Below are 13,940 nucleotides of genomic sequence, written 5' to 3'. Positions count from 1 at the left end.
CATACGTCACAGTCTGCACTCTTGCGGTTTCTGTAATTTCCGTAAGGGGAGCAGGGGAAATTTTAATTGAAAGTCGCTACCTGGTATCGCCGGATAAATACGATATTGTAATGCATTTGTTATCAAGAAGTACGGTGCTATGTTTCTTCGGACAAGCAATTACATGTCGAAGGAACGTTGTATCGCACTTCTGAACAACACAAGTGCTGCAATATCGTATCGTCATCTATTTCAAGTAATATTTCAGTCATAAGTGTGATGATACTTCCATACTAAATTTGTTTACATTTCTTTTCGCGTATTTTCAAATTAGACGAACGTAGCAGCAACAACGAAAACTAATTTTCTTAGGTCATGGATGTTGTGACACTGATATTTAAAAAGTCCGTGCTTAACAATATGAGGACGATGTAGGCAGCATCGTCGAGTAGGTATCGCTAACGTAGTGCTGCAAGACCGGTTCTCCCACAGTATATCTCGAGGTCGTTGTCGTCACTGCTCGTGCACATGATGCAAACGCCTTCTGACGCGGTGGACTTTTAAACGGTCGATTATGCAGCACGCCCAAATTGCCCTACAAAGTCTGAGCCTACTTCCTTGTTAGTTCAGCGGAACTTTTCATTTCCTTTGTATGTTTGTCAACAGTATGAGATGGCTAACGAACTATGAGATTGACAGATGAGATCAATAGCGTAATGTGTTCGTGAGAGATGTAAGCTTAGTTGAAACACTGTTCCTTTACGAGTGTATGTGAACAGAGAAGTAAAATGAAATTTCATGACCTCTCCTCCGTTCCTACAGCCAAGAGCGCAGTAAACTTAAAAGGAAGGACTGGCACTCATTTTATCCCAAGTGGCAGATTCTCATACAAATATACTGTCTGAAAAGAAGGATGAGACTTCGCAGATTGAGACGCTGTGTTGTTATTTTAGTGTTTACAAACTTGTGTCAAATTTACAAATACTTGACAGTGTCAGCCCAATTATCAGTATGACTTAAAACACAAAGGAGTTACAGAGTGAACATCGATTGAAGTCAGCGGGGAAAGTTGAACATTTGTGCCAGACCGGGATTCGAACCCGCGTCTTCTGCCTACTTGTCAAATGCTCTGGCCACTAAGCCATCCGGACACAGTAGGACTAATGTAGTGTCCTTTGCCCATTACCCTCACTACTCGTGGAATGTCTCCCATTCCAGTAAAAGTTAGAGCCTATTGTGCATCTTCACCGAAGAGAAAATTAACCGTCTCGCCTAAATTGAATATATATGCGGCGTGTGTTCTTTCGGACAGAACAGACACACACACACACACACACAAACACACACACACACACACACACACACACACATATATATATATATATATATATATATATATATATATATATATATATGGCGTTGCACCCTACATGGAAGCAATTATTTGGTTGGGAAGGCTGTCATAAGGCCGTCGTATCCTCTCCTGAGACAAGATGGGCCACAATATTGTAGCTGGTGCTTCGTATCCTGGATACTGGAACTGGGACGGATTGACGTCCGAACTGGTCCCAGACACTTTGTATCGGGTGTATCGGGGACAGATATGAGGATCTTTCTGACCACGGAAGTACCTCAACATCTTAAAATGCGATGCATCATTTGTGGACGCACATTTTAAAGGCAAACGGTTCGTATAGACTGGTGCCATGTGTGGACGAGCAATGGCCTCTTGAAAAATGGCACTGCGATACCGTCGCACGAGAGATAACTCGTGAGGACGTAAGATGTCCACGACATACCACTATGGTGTCAGGATTCCCTCAGTCCCTACCAGCCGTAACCTGAAGTCATATCCTATGGCTTATCACGCAATGCCGCCAGGACTGACATCGCTGTGCCTCTCCTAAACATTGTAAGAAAGGGTTCCTCCGCAGGTCGGAGCCATACTAGGCAACGATGGTCTTCCGGGATAGTGCAAAACCGGTGGACACAGTGCGACGCCATTCATCAACAGTCCAAACTTCCCAGTCAATACATCACTCCAAACGGAAGCGTTTGTGTTGCGATGCCAACTGAAGCCTATCGGATGAGAAGGTAATTCCCTAGTCCAGCTGTTGTTGGTCTCCGATCAACGTTGCGGATATTTTTTGGAATATGTAAACCAGCATATCCAGCTCAAATTTCCAGTTTGTCCTGCATGAATTCACCGACTGAGTAATAACACTTCAGTGTCAGTACCTCATATAGCTTTCTTTTAAGTGGACCTAAATTCATCTGCATCAACTTGATCCCTTTCAATTTATTATTGATTTTCATTCCCTTATATTTCCTGGGAATACAGTCTGAGGCGGTGGGTGGACAGCATAAAATTTTCTTTGTTTCTCGTATCATTATTAGATTAGATTAGTTTAATACTTGTTCCATAGATCATGAATACGACACTTCGTAATGATGTGGAACGTGTCAGGTTAATAAAAGATGTCTGTACAAGATATTACATTACAAAAAATATTGCATGACACTAATGTTTAAGTTTTTTTCCTTAGTTTATATCTAAAAATTCACCCAATGAGTAGAAGGAGTTGTCATCTAGAAATTCTTTTAATTTATTTTTAAATGTTAGTTGGCTACCTGTCAGGCTTTTGATGCTGTTTGGTAGGTGACCAAAGACTTTTGTGGCAGCATAATTTACCCCTTCCTGTGCCAAAGTCAGATTTAACCCTGCATAGTGAAGATCATCCTTTCTCCTGGTGTTATAGCTATGCACACTGCTATTACTTTTGAACTGAGTTGGATTATTAACAACAAATTTCACAAGTGAGTATATATACTGTGAGGTTACTGTGAAGATCTCTAGACCCTTAAATAGATGTCTGCAGGATGACCGTGGGTGGACTCCAGCAATTATTCTGATTACACGTTTTTGAGCAATGAATACTTTTCTACTCAACGATGAATTACCCCAGAATATAATGCCATACGAAAGCAGTGAATGAAAGTAGGCATAGTAAGCTAATTTACTGAGATTCTTATCACCAAAATTTGCAATAACCCTAATAGCATACGTAGCTGAACTCAGACGTTTCAGCAGCCCATCAATGTGTTGCTTCCAGTTTAACCTCTCATCAATGGACACACCTAAAAATTATGAAAATTCTACCTTAGCTACAGACTTCTGTTCAAAGTCTGTGTTTGTTACTGGAGTTGTGCCATTTACTGTACGGAGCTGTATATACTGTGTTTTATCAAAATTTAAAGAGAGTCTGTTTGCTGAGAACCACTTAATAATTTTGTGAAAAACATCATTTACAATTACACCACTTAGTTCTTGGTTTTTGGATGTTATTACTATACTTGTATCATCAGCAAAAAGAACTAACTTTGCATCTTCATCGATGTGGAATGGTAAGTCATTAATGTATATCAAGAACAGTAAATGTGAATGGACAAAATGGTTTCCTTCCAAAAATTCATGTTCGGTATACAACAATATAATAATCTCATTTACCGTACGTATATGGACGGCAGAGTTAATTTTTTTAAGTTTTCTAAATAATGGTCTACATGGTTCTTTGTGATTTGCAGTGCACATGTTTCGAATGATTTTTTCTGTGTTTTTAGTATCCGCATTATGTTTGTCGAGTTACCCCTAAAAACAATACCATACCTAATAATGGATTCAAAGTAGCTGTTATATACTAATTTTCGTCTGTCTATCTCAGTTGGAGGTTGACAATATTTGCATTGAAAATACAAAGCTGCCCAGTTTATAGGCTAGATATTCTATGTGTGCCTGCCATCTCAAATTTTTATCTACATTTAAACCAAAAAATTCGACTGAGTCAACTTCTTCAATATCTTTGTCGTTGTGTACAATCTTAGTCTGCTCACATTTTAACTGTTTCGTTTTGAACTGCATCATGTGAGTCTTAGATACGTTTAGATTCCATACATTTAGCTGAAACCAAGTTTCTAAGGTTTCAACACTTGCCCACCGTCACATCCGAATGCGCCACAAATCTGGATAGGATAACGCTATCTCACACAGGTACGTGGCGTCTCCGCGTCCTTCACAGTGACCACTCAATACCTGATGCTTTTCACGCTCCTCGTGTACGCTTCCAGGACTGGTAACAACACGAGAAACGGTAATAAACTCTCGTAAACTAACACAAGGAAGATTACTTTTTTCTTTTCAGTTTCTATGTACAATGACTTCTTTAGAGACGGAGTACCAACTATGTTATGCAATTCTTTTAAATCTCAACCTTCAGCTTACTGAGATTTGCAAGAAGACTCGCCAAAAACTAGTCAAAGCCGTTGTTATATCATTTATGGGGTTATTCTGACATTTAGGGAGTTTGTTTCACTGCAACATCTTCGCTGCACCAGTGCTTGGAAGTTTTGTGTGGATAACTCTGTCATGCTCATGTGGAAGTTTATTGATGTGTGAAAAAAAACTTTGATAGTTTGTAAACAATTAGACACCAGTTTCATATTTGTATCTTACTTCTAGCCTGAGTTATCAATTTGTGTAATCAGGGAAGAACTTTTCGAACGCCCTGTACATCAACAAAGTTTGCCTGTGAAACATTACTATACGCCCTCTCTGGAAACTGCTTTGAACAGATAGTTCGTGCCCCACTCACGATGGAAGTGTGTTATATTTTATGGCACCAAATAGACATGACCTCTTTGGTTAGGTCCACATCGAAACCAGTACCAGTGACCATGACGCGGTTCGGTTGTGTCAATAATGATTACCAGAGTAAGAAGGGCAGCTAAATCCGGTACAAACTTATATATGTTCAACAAATTAGATAAAAAATCAGTAGTGTTATATCTCAAAGAGGAACTTGAAACGTTTATCACAGGACAGAAACTTATAGAGGAGCTACGGCTCAAGTTTAAATGAACAATTGGCCATGCTCTGGGTAGATGTGTATCCAGTAGAACAGTTCGTGGTGGGAGGCACCCTCCATAATATAGAATAATTGTAAAGGAACTTCTAAAGAAACAACTGCATAATAGGTGCAAATCAGTGCATGGGTCTATAGATAGAGAAATGGCTGTTAGGGGAGCACTGCGTGAAGCCTTCAATGGCTAACGTAGCAGAGTAGTGTCAAATGACCTGTCACGAAACCCACAGAAATTCTTGTCATATGTCAAGGCTATTAATGACACCAAAATTAGCATCCAGTCACTCGTGGACGAAACGGAAATGAAATTGAGGGAAGCAGACAAAAGTACAAATGTTTAACTCTGTTTTCAAATATTCCTTGACAAAGGAAAACCCGAGAGAGCTCCATCAGTTTAATCCTCGTACCACTGAAAAGATGGGTGAGGTAACTGTTAGTGTCAGTGTTTTTGACAAACAGCTGGATTCTTCAAGAATTGAACAAAGCTCCAGGGCCCGATGGAATCCCTATCACATTCTATACTGCATTTGAGGCTGAGTTAGCCCCTGTGTTAACTATATATGGTTAACTACATATGGTAGATCTCCCAAACAAAAAACCTAGAAGAAAGCAGAGGTCATACCCATTTATAAGAAGGGTAACAGAAGTGATCCACATAAATACCGACCAATATCATTGAATCGATTTGTTATAGAGTGCCGGTCGAAGTGGCCGTGCGGTTCTAGGCGCTACAGTCTGGAGCCGAGCGACCGCTGCGGTCGCAGTTTTGAATCCTGCCTCGGGCATGGATGTGTGTGATGTCCTTAGGTTAGTTAGGTATAATTAGTTCTAAATTCTAGGAGACTGATGACCTCAGAAGTTAAGTCGCATAGTGCTCAGAGCCATTTTGTTGTACAGTCTTCGAATATATTTCGGGTTCAAACATAGTGAAGTATCATCAAGTACCATGAAGTATCTCGAACAGAAAGACCTCCTCCATGCCAGCCAGGGTAGATTCCGAAAACATGGATCACGTGGAACCCAACTCGCACTTTTCTCGTTTGACTGAAAGCTTTGGATCAAGGCAGTCAAGTAGTTGTAGTATTTATTGATTTCTGAAAAACATTTGACTGTGTACCTCATCTACGCTTACTATTAAAACTTCGATCATATGGGCTATCAAGCGAAATCTGTGGCTATATTGACGGTTTTTTTGGTAGAAATGATGCAGAAAGTTATCTCAGATGCAGAGTCATCAACAGACGTAGAAGTAACTTAGTGAGTACCCCAGGGAAGTGTGTTGGGACTCTTACTGTTCATGTTGTATGTTAATCATCTTGAGGCCAACGTCAATAGTAACCTCAATTTTTTGCAGGTAATTCAGTTACCTATACTGAAGTACAATCTGAAAGAAGCTGCATAAACATCCTCTCAGATCTCTTTAAGATTTCGAAGTGGTGCAAAAATTGACAACTTGCCTTAAATGTTCGGAAATGTAAAGTTGTGCACTTCACAAAACGAAAAACACAGTATTCTCTGACTATAATTTCAGTGAGTCATAGATGGAATCGGTTTACTCATTGAAATGCTTGAGTGTAACACTTTGTAGGGAAATGAAATGGAACGATTACATAGGCTTTGCCGTGGGTAGAGCAGGTGGTAGACTTCGGAGTATTGATAGAATACTGGGCAAACGCAATGTCTAGATGTCCTGTCTGACTGACTCACTCATCATCGCCCTAACCGCTAGGGATAGAAAGTGGAAGTGTGGAGAGAGTGTGGATCTTATACTGTAGGCATTATTTAAGAAGAGATTCTCCAAATTACCACTCCTAAGGGGGTGAAGTAGGGGATGAAATGCTTTTTGAAAGTATGTCGTGTTAAGGGAATGCCAAAGCTAGAACTACGAATACAAGTATTTGGCCTCTGAGTAAGAAAGTTTCAGCGTCTTTGGAAATTCAATCACTAAGAGGGTAAAATAGGGGGTGAAAGACTTTTCGAAAATAAGTAATTACTAAAGAAATACTTAGTATTTTTAAGGGTACATCTATGAAATTGCTGTCTGACTTCTCGGTTAGAAATAAAAACAAAAATAAGTGTTTCAGCGTTTTTGGAAATAATGCAATAGGATATAAAAAATTTTAAGAAAATACTTCGTTATAGCTAAATTTAAGAAAATTGGTATTTCACTTATCGGTTAGATAAACAGAAATATTTGTTAGGGGATGAAAGCTGCTATAGAAATATTTCCACAGGAATGCAACAGGCGTGATTAAGAAACACTTGGACTCCAGCTATCAGACTCACGTCCGCACGTCTGACTTGGATTTGCTTGTGCTACGTTCTGAGGAAGAAACCTATAGGACCAGGGCGCGACGATTAGCAGCAGCAGAAGGCGTGTCTCACTCTTATCTAGGGGTGGGAGTGATTAATGAACAATTGCTGTACGCATATCATCCACAGCGCGTTAAGGCCTAAGGCACAGGATCATCACGGCAGACGGTGGTTCTGTCAATGGCTGTTGCTGAAGAGTGCATCAGATTCACCATTCACATCGAGGAATTTATTTACCGATGAGGCAGGGTTCACGAGAGATGGTGTTGTGAATTTCCATAAACAGCGTATACGGGTAAATGTAAATCCCCAAGTAATTCAGGAAACAGGGCATGAGCACCGATTCTCAGTCGACGTATGAGGACGTAATTGACGATAGATTAGTAGTGCTACCACAAAGGTTAACTGGTCGCATTATCTGGACTTTCTCCTTAATGTATTGCATGCCTTGCTGGGGGCTGTGTCATTTGCAACAACGAATACACATATCGTTCAAGCATGATGGCGAACCAGCATTCTTTCGTCACAGTATGCGCGAACGTCTGACGCGGACATTTCAGGATCGCTGGATTGGTCGGGCCGGGAGGGGGGCACACACTTTGGCCTACTCGTTCGCCAGACCTCAATCCCCCAGACTTTCGGTTATGGGGACACTTGAAAGAAAAGGTCTGCGCTGTGTGAATCAACGATGTGCGGACACTACAGGGTCGCGTCAGATATCCCGTCGGAGGTTCGAGTCCTCCCTCGGGCATGGGTGTGTGTGTTTTTCTTAGCATAAGTTAGTTTAAGTAGTGCATAAGACTAGAGACCGATGACCTCAGCAGTTTGGTCCCTCAGAAATTCACACACATCTGAACATATATATGGTATAGTGATAGTTGTAACAAACAGTTAATGATCCAGGCACTGACTGCACGTCTTTACAGACGGGCGTTACTAGAAACGAGATATCCGTTCATGCTAGCCACCGACTTGTCACGTTGCTTTCTGCAGAACATGAGTTCATTTTCCCATTAAGAAGTTACTGCCTAAGCGTGAAGATATTATCTACTCAGCTAACATGAACTTGTAAAACATTTGTTACTGCTGAAAAGATACTACTTATATCAGCGACATAATTACCATAGAACAGCCATTTTCGCTGGATAAAACTGAAGGACAGAAAGTTCGAATCCTGCCGTGGAGGTGACTAGACTTCCAATCTCTAAATCTCTTATTTGATGATGTCAGTCGCCGTTTTGGTGTGACACCAGTGCAAGACGATACCAATCTTTTAGCGTAGGACGTACATGATGTGGGACATGCACACAGCGTCAACATCACAAATGTATTTTCCGGCAAAATCAGTTAGTGAAAAACTTCGCGTGATTTGCAAAGTTAATGGACAGTTGAACTATGGAAGCACTGTAGACAGTTGTCACTCCAGTGCGTGTAAGAAACGAACTGATAGGGATCTTATGCAAACCAGTCGTCAGACGACCTAGTCAAATGGCGCAAATTACTTCCGTTTCATCTCGTGTGCCGATGTCAGTTTAGTTCAGTTATTTGCATGGTGGCTCATAATTGCGATCTCTTGTCGTGATGTGAAACGAGTCAGTAGTACAACTGTAGGCTTTCTCAGTATAAGATATGGCACCTTGCAAATTACTTACGTGATTGTCTTAAGGTATTTTTTTACAGTAGATACTCGTGTTAGTAGCCAGCAGAAGTGTTTTCATGGCAGTGCTGTTGCCCAAATGACACAACAAGAACGTCGCACGACATCACTTGCAGTGCTGAAGATACACCGCCACGGTCTGTCGAGCAACAAAAAGGCATCTTATGATGTGATCACCTAATGTACTCGAATTTATAGGGCTATAATGCGAAATACTGAGCGACTGATGTTTTCCCCATTGTGTTGTGACGATACTGAAATTCGATGTAGTTGATATTACAATTTTAAACTTATGTCCTGATTTATGTTGGACGCAGAAGCATTAGTTGACCTGACACTGCCCTATTCCCCTCCCCTATCAACTTTCTGGTGAACAAAATGTCGAATTTGCGTCGGATGAATCCAGCCATGAAGCCTACAGTGCTTTACGACGATACCAGTGCAAAGCATTCGCCCAAGGCTGAGCACTGTAATTGAACGGAAAGCAGATCCTACACTTCATTCATTACTAGAGGACTTCAAAAAGTAAGTTACACATGTAGTCCCACGCAAAGACTATTGCGCAACAGGACTGCCGTATTGTCAGAAGAGAGTACATATTCTGCGCCTAGTTTCCTGCAGACACAGTTCCGCTGCGATATGGATAACTGGCGCGTCGCAGTGCGGGAGTGAAATGGTGTGGTAACTGGAAACTTACTCCCAAGATGAAGTACGCAGGATAGTAAGATTCTTGTGGGAAAAAAGTTGAAATTGCACTCAAATTCACCTTGAAATTCTGGCGGCACGTGGACAAAATACACTGTCGCGTCCAGCCACAGTGAAACGCTGCCAACAATTTCACGAAGGCTGCACAGACTTGGTATTGATTGCGAAGGAAGGACACAGACATCCACCACAGACTATAATGTATAGGTGATAATGTGTAGGTGATCGAGGAACTGATTCGAAGCAATTGTAGGTTTTCGAAGGATGAGGGCGTTCACACGGTGGTTCTCGAATGACCCGGTGACTGAGAAGCTGATTTCTACTGTCGAGGAATTAATTTATTGGTAGAACACTGCGGCCGTTGTTTAGAGTAACATAGTGTCTATGTTGAAAAGTAGGGTCACGTATATATGTCACTTTGAAGTGTAGTGCTACATTCAGTAAACGTTATTTGACCTGCCATAATAATGCAAAACAGAACCTGCTTTTATTTAGGAAGCACCTTTTCCTGCTACCACAATTTTGGATAATCAATAATCAAATTACCGGATTCAGCTTTCGTACACCATATACAGCTCTTAGAACAAGCAATACAGACTACATTGCCGTCTGAACGATTACTGTCGCGGAAAGAAACAATAATTTGCTGGCGTGTGATCTACGCTGATCAGTTGCTTATCTTCGTCGGTATCTCTGATCAGTGCAGTTACTTCAAAATATTTTTCTTACTGTATCAGATGTTGAATTTTATTTTCATTGTCATTTTTTATGAAATAGTCATTTTATTTAGTATGTAAGTTAATGAAATTAGCGTCATATGATCGTAATATACGATGTAATAGGTATTTATTTTATTTAGTAATATACTGATTTCCTCCAAGTTCAGTCATTTTGTAACTTGTTTTGCTGTTTAACCATAGGCTTGCATCAAGAATTATTACTTTGTGTTCCTGAATAGTGACGTATCACATGTTGTACACCTTGTCTTGTCAATAAATAGCCGCTCTTTCCATAATATTGTGCAACGTTTTATGATATGTACATTGTCTGTAATACTCTCTTTCAAATTCTGAAGGTGGCAGGGGTAAAATACAGGGAGTGAAAGGCTATTTACAGTTTGTACAGAAACCAGATGGTAGTTATAAGAGTCGAGGGATATGAAAGGGAAGCTGTGGTTGGGAAGGGAGTGAGACAGGGTTGTAGCCTCTCCCCGATGTTATTCAATCTGTATATTGTGCAAGCAGTAAAGGAAACAAAAGAAAATTTGGCGTAGGTATTAAAATCCAGGGAGAAGAAATAAAAACTTTGAGGTTCGCCGATGACATCGTAATTCTGTCAGAGACAGCAAAGGACTTGAAAGAGCAGTTGAACGGAATGGATAGTGTCTTGAAAGGAGGATATAAGATGAACATCAACAAAAGCAAAACGAGGATCATGGAATGTAGTCGAATAAAGTCGGGTGATGCTGAGGGAATTAGATTAGGAAATGAGACACTTAAAGTAGTAAAGGAGTTTTGCTATTTGGGGAGCAAAATAACTGATGATGGTCGAAGTAGAGAGGATATAAAATGTAGACTGGCAATGGCAAGGAAAGTGTTTCTGAAGAAGAGAAATTTGTTAACATCGAGTATAGATTTAAGTGTCAGGAAGTCATTTCTGAAAGTATTTGTATAGAGTGTAGTCATGTATGGAAGTGAAACATGGACGATAAATAGTTTGGACAAGAAGAGAATAGAAGCTTCTGAAATGTGGTGCTCCAGAAGAATGCTGAAGATTAGAAGGGTAGATCACATAACTAATGAGGAGGTATTGAATAGGTTTGAGGAGGAGAGAAGTTTGTGGCACAACTTGACCAGAAGAAGGGATCGGTTGGTAGGACATGTTCTGAGGCATCAAGGGATCACCAATTTTGCATTGGAGGGCAGCGTGGAGGGTAAAAATCGTAGAGGGAAAACAGGAAATGAATACACTAAGCAGATTCAGAAGGATGTAGGTTGCAATAGGTACTGGGAGATGAAGAAGCTTACACAGGATAGATTAGCATGGAGACCTGCATCAAACCAGTCTCAGGACTGAAGACCACAACAACAACAAAAAATATTGACACAAATGTTTTATACCAAACGCTTTTGTAACAGCATTTGACACTGTTTCTCGACTTACTCATAAGAGTGTGTGACTGCAAAGCACTTTTCTACCCTACACTTGTATCACATCACAGGACCATTAACAGTTTTGACAGTGTATAGATCTGAGTGGTGTGATGTTGATTTAGACTGTTGTGTGACTGTGGTGCCTTGACAGTTTTACTCAATCACACTGTCTTATTACTGTGGCTGTGCTGTAACTATTTCATTCTGTTATTTGTTATTTGTATTTGTTTTTCGTAGCTCTATGTTATATTTTTTATTTTTATTTTATTCAATGTTTAAATCAATAATTAAGCCAGTAATTACGCAAAACTGAGATCGTATCAATGATTTCTTAATAAATAAACCAATCTCCCAGTAATGTGATCTACACTAACGACTTCGCGGGAGAATGCTCTGCCGATTGAGCTATCGGGAAACCATTCACAACTCGCTTTGCTTTTGCCAGTAAGTTTTTCGTAATTCTGCTACAGTGTGAAAATTCATTCTGGAGGCACAGAAGTTGTGTCTCTAAAAACACGCCTTTTTTATATAACTTGTGTGAAAACGACTGTTGCATCATGTGGCTATGGCAGTGCAATAGCTTGCCAGTCATGATGAGGTCCCATACTCCGAGGAGCGTAGGGGACGTTGCGGGAGACCCGCACCGCCGTACTAGTCAAGGTCCTAGCGGAGGTGGTTTCCCATTGCCTCCCTCCGACCGTAATGGGAATGAATGATGAAGACGACACAACACCCAGTCATCACGAGGCAGGAAAAAATCCATGACCCCACCGGAAATTGAACTCGGGACCCTGTGCGGAAAAAGCGAGAACGATACCGCAAGACCACGAGCTGTGGACAGCTTGTCAGTATGAATATAAATTTGTATGGATGGGTTTCAGGCAGTATCTCCCGTTTCGTTAAATGCTGAGGTGCTATTCCAATACAGTTGGAGGGGCTCTGCAGTGCTGTTCGAATTTAGGGGAATATCAAATGGGCTGAGTCGTCCAAGATAGTCTGTGCAGTTGCGCAAAGCCACAGTGGCGTAGTGGCGTAGTGGTTAGCGCATCTGCCCACTGAGCAGGAGACCCAGGTTCGATTTCTTGGTAAAAATTTTCATTCGATGCTTCAGTCTGACAATATATATCATACATGTTTGCGACTTGAAAAGATCTCTGAAACCGTATAACTTCATTTGAAATAGAAATTTGTTGGAAAGAAGTCATGAAAACTCTGTGACAAATGGGGTACTTCAGAGACGATACGCCGCAACAAAGGGTAGACCGCTGTAGTGGTGATATTCCCGCGCGCGGTGTGCCGGCAGACGCAGCGGGCGTGTTGGTGGGCTACTCACTGTGGGGAGGCGACGGCGGTGGCCGGCGTGGGCGGCGGCGACAGGGGGGCGTGTTGCGCGGCGGCCGCGCTGCGCGCCACGCAGTCGGGCTCCTCCGCGGGCGGCGTCAGCCACATGGACCACCAGCGGCTGCCCAGCTTGCGGCGCACCCACTCGCTCATGCTGCTGCTGCTGCTGCTGGTAGCGACGCGTTCGCGACTCGGCCGGCGACCGCGGACTGGAGTGCCGGCGGCTGCGGCCTGCGGTCTGCGGGCCGCCGCCTGCCCGCTATCGCCCGCGCCGTGGAGGTGGGGAGCGCCCACCGCGGGGAACCACGCGGTCACGCACGGCCCTCTCATCCCGCGCTCCCAGCGCTACAATGAATATCTACAGCGACATCCGCACACTACAAACCACTGTGAAGTGCACGGTGGAGGGTACTTCGCATCGTACCACTTACTAGAGCTTTCAGCCATTCCACGTACATATTTTGCGCAGGAAGATTGATTATTTAAATGCCTACGTGCTTGTTAACTAATCCAATCTTATCCTCAAGATCTCTACAGAAGAAACTACCGTAGACTACCATAAGTAAGCTCGCTCCAACTGAGCGAGGTGGCACACTGAGTTGGGGGTTGACCAAACATCGAGGTCATCGGTCTCATCGGATTAGGGAAGGACGGGGAAGGAAGTCGGCCGTGCCCTTTCAAAGGAACCATCCCGGCATTTGCCTGGAATGATTTAGGGAAATCACGGAAAACCTAAATCAGGATGGCCGGACGCGGGATTGAACCGTCGTCCACCCGAATGCGAGTCCAGTGTGCTAACCACTGCGCCACCTCGCTCGGTGGTTCACTGGTTAGCACTCTGGACTCGCATTCGGGTGGACGACGGTTCAATCA

General features: G+C 42.2%; 1 protein-coding gene across 2 annotated transcripts in view; it reads right to left on the bottom strand.

Annotated features, from left to right (window-relative positions):
* LOC126365509 (protein unc-13 homolog 4B) overlaps window positions 1–13,301 on the bottom strand; it is a 450,988-nt gene extending 437,687 nt beyond the window's left edge. The window contains exon 1 of one of the 2 annotated variants that reach the window (XM_050008155.1): window positions 13,060–13,301. In XM_050008155.1, the coding sequence (XP_049864112.1) occupies window positions 13,060–13,220 (161 nt within the window). In that variant the 5' untranslated portion in view covers window positions 13,221–13,301. The remainder of the gene's footprint in view (window positions 1–13,059) is intronic. The other variant, XM_050008152.1, reaches the window with a different exon arrangement.
* Window positions 13,302–13,940: the final 639 nt, after the last annotated feature.

The sequence above is a fragment of the Schistocerca gregaria genome, chromosome 1, assembly GCF_023897955.1.
Source record: "Schistocerca gregaria isolate iqSchGreg1 chromosome 1, iqSchGreg1.2, whole genome shotgun sequence".
NCBI lineage: Eukaryota > Metazoa > Arthropoda > Insecta > Orthoptera > Acrididae > Schistocerca > Schistocerca gregaria.
The sequence above is the reverse complement of the archived record's forward strand: the minus strand, read 5'-3'. Positions and strand labels throughout refer to the sequence as shown.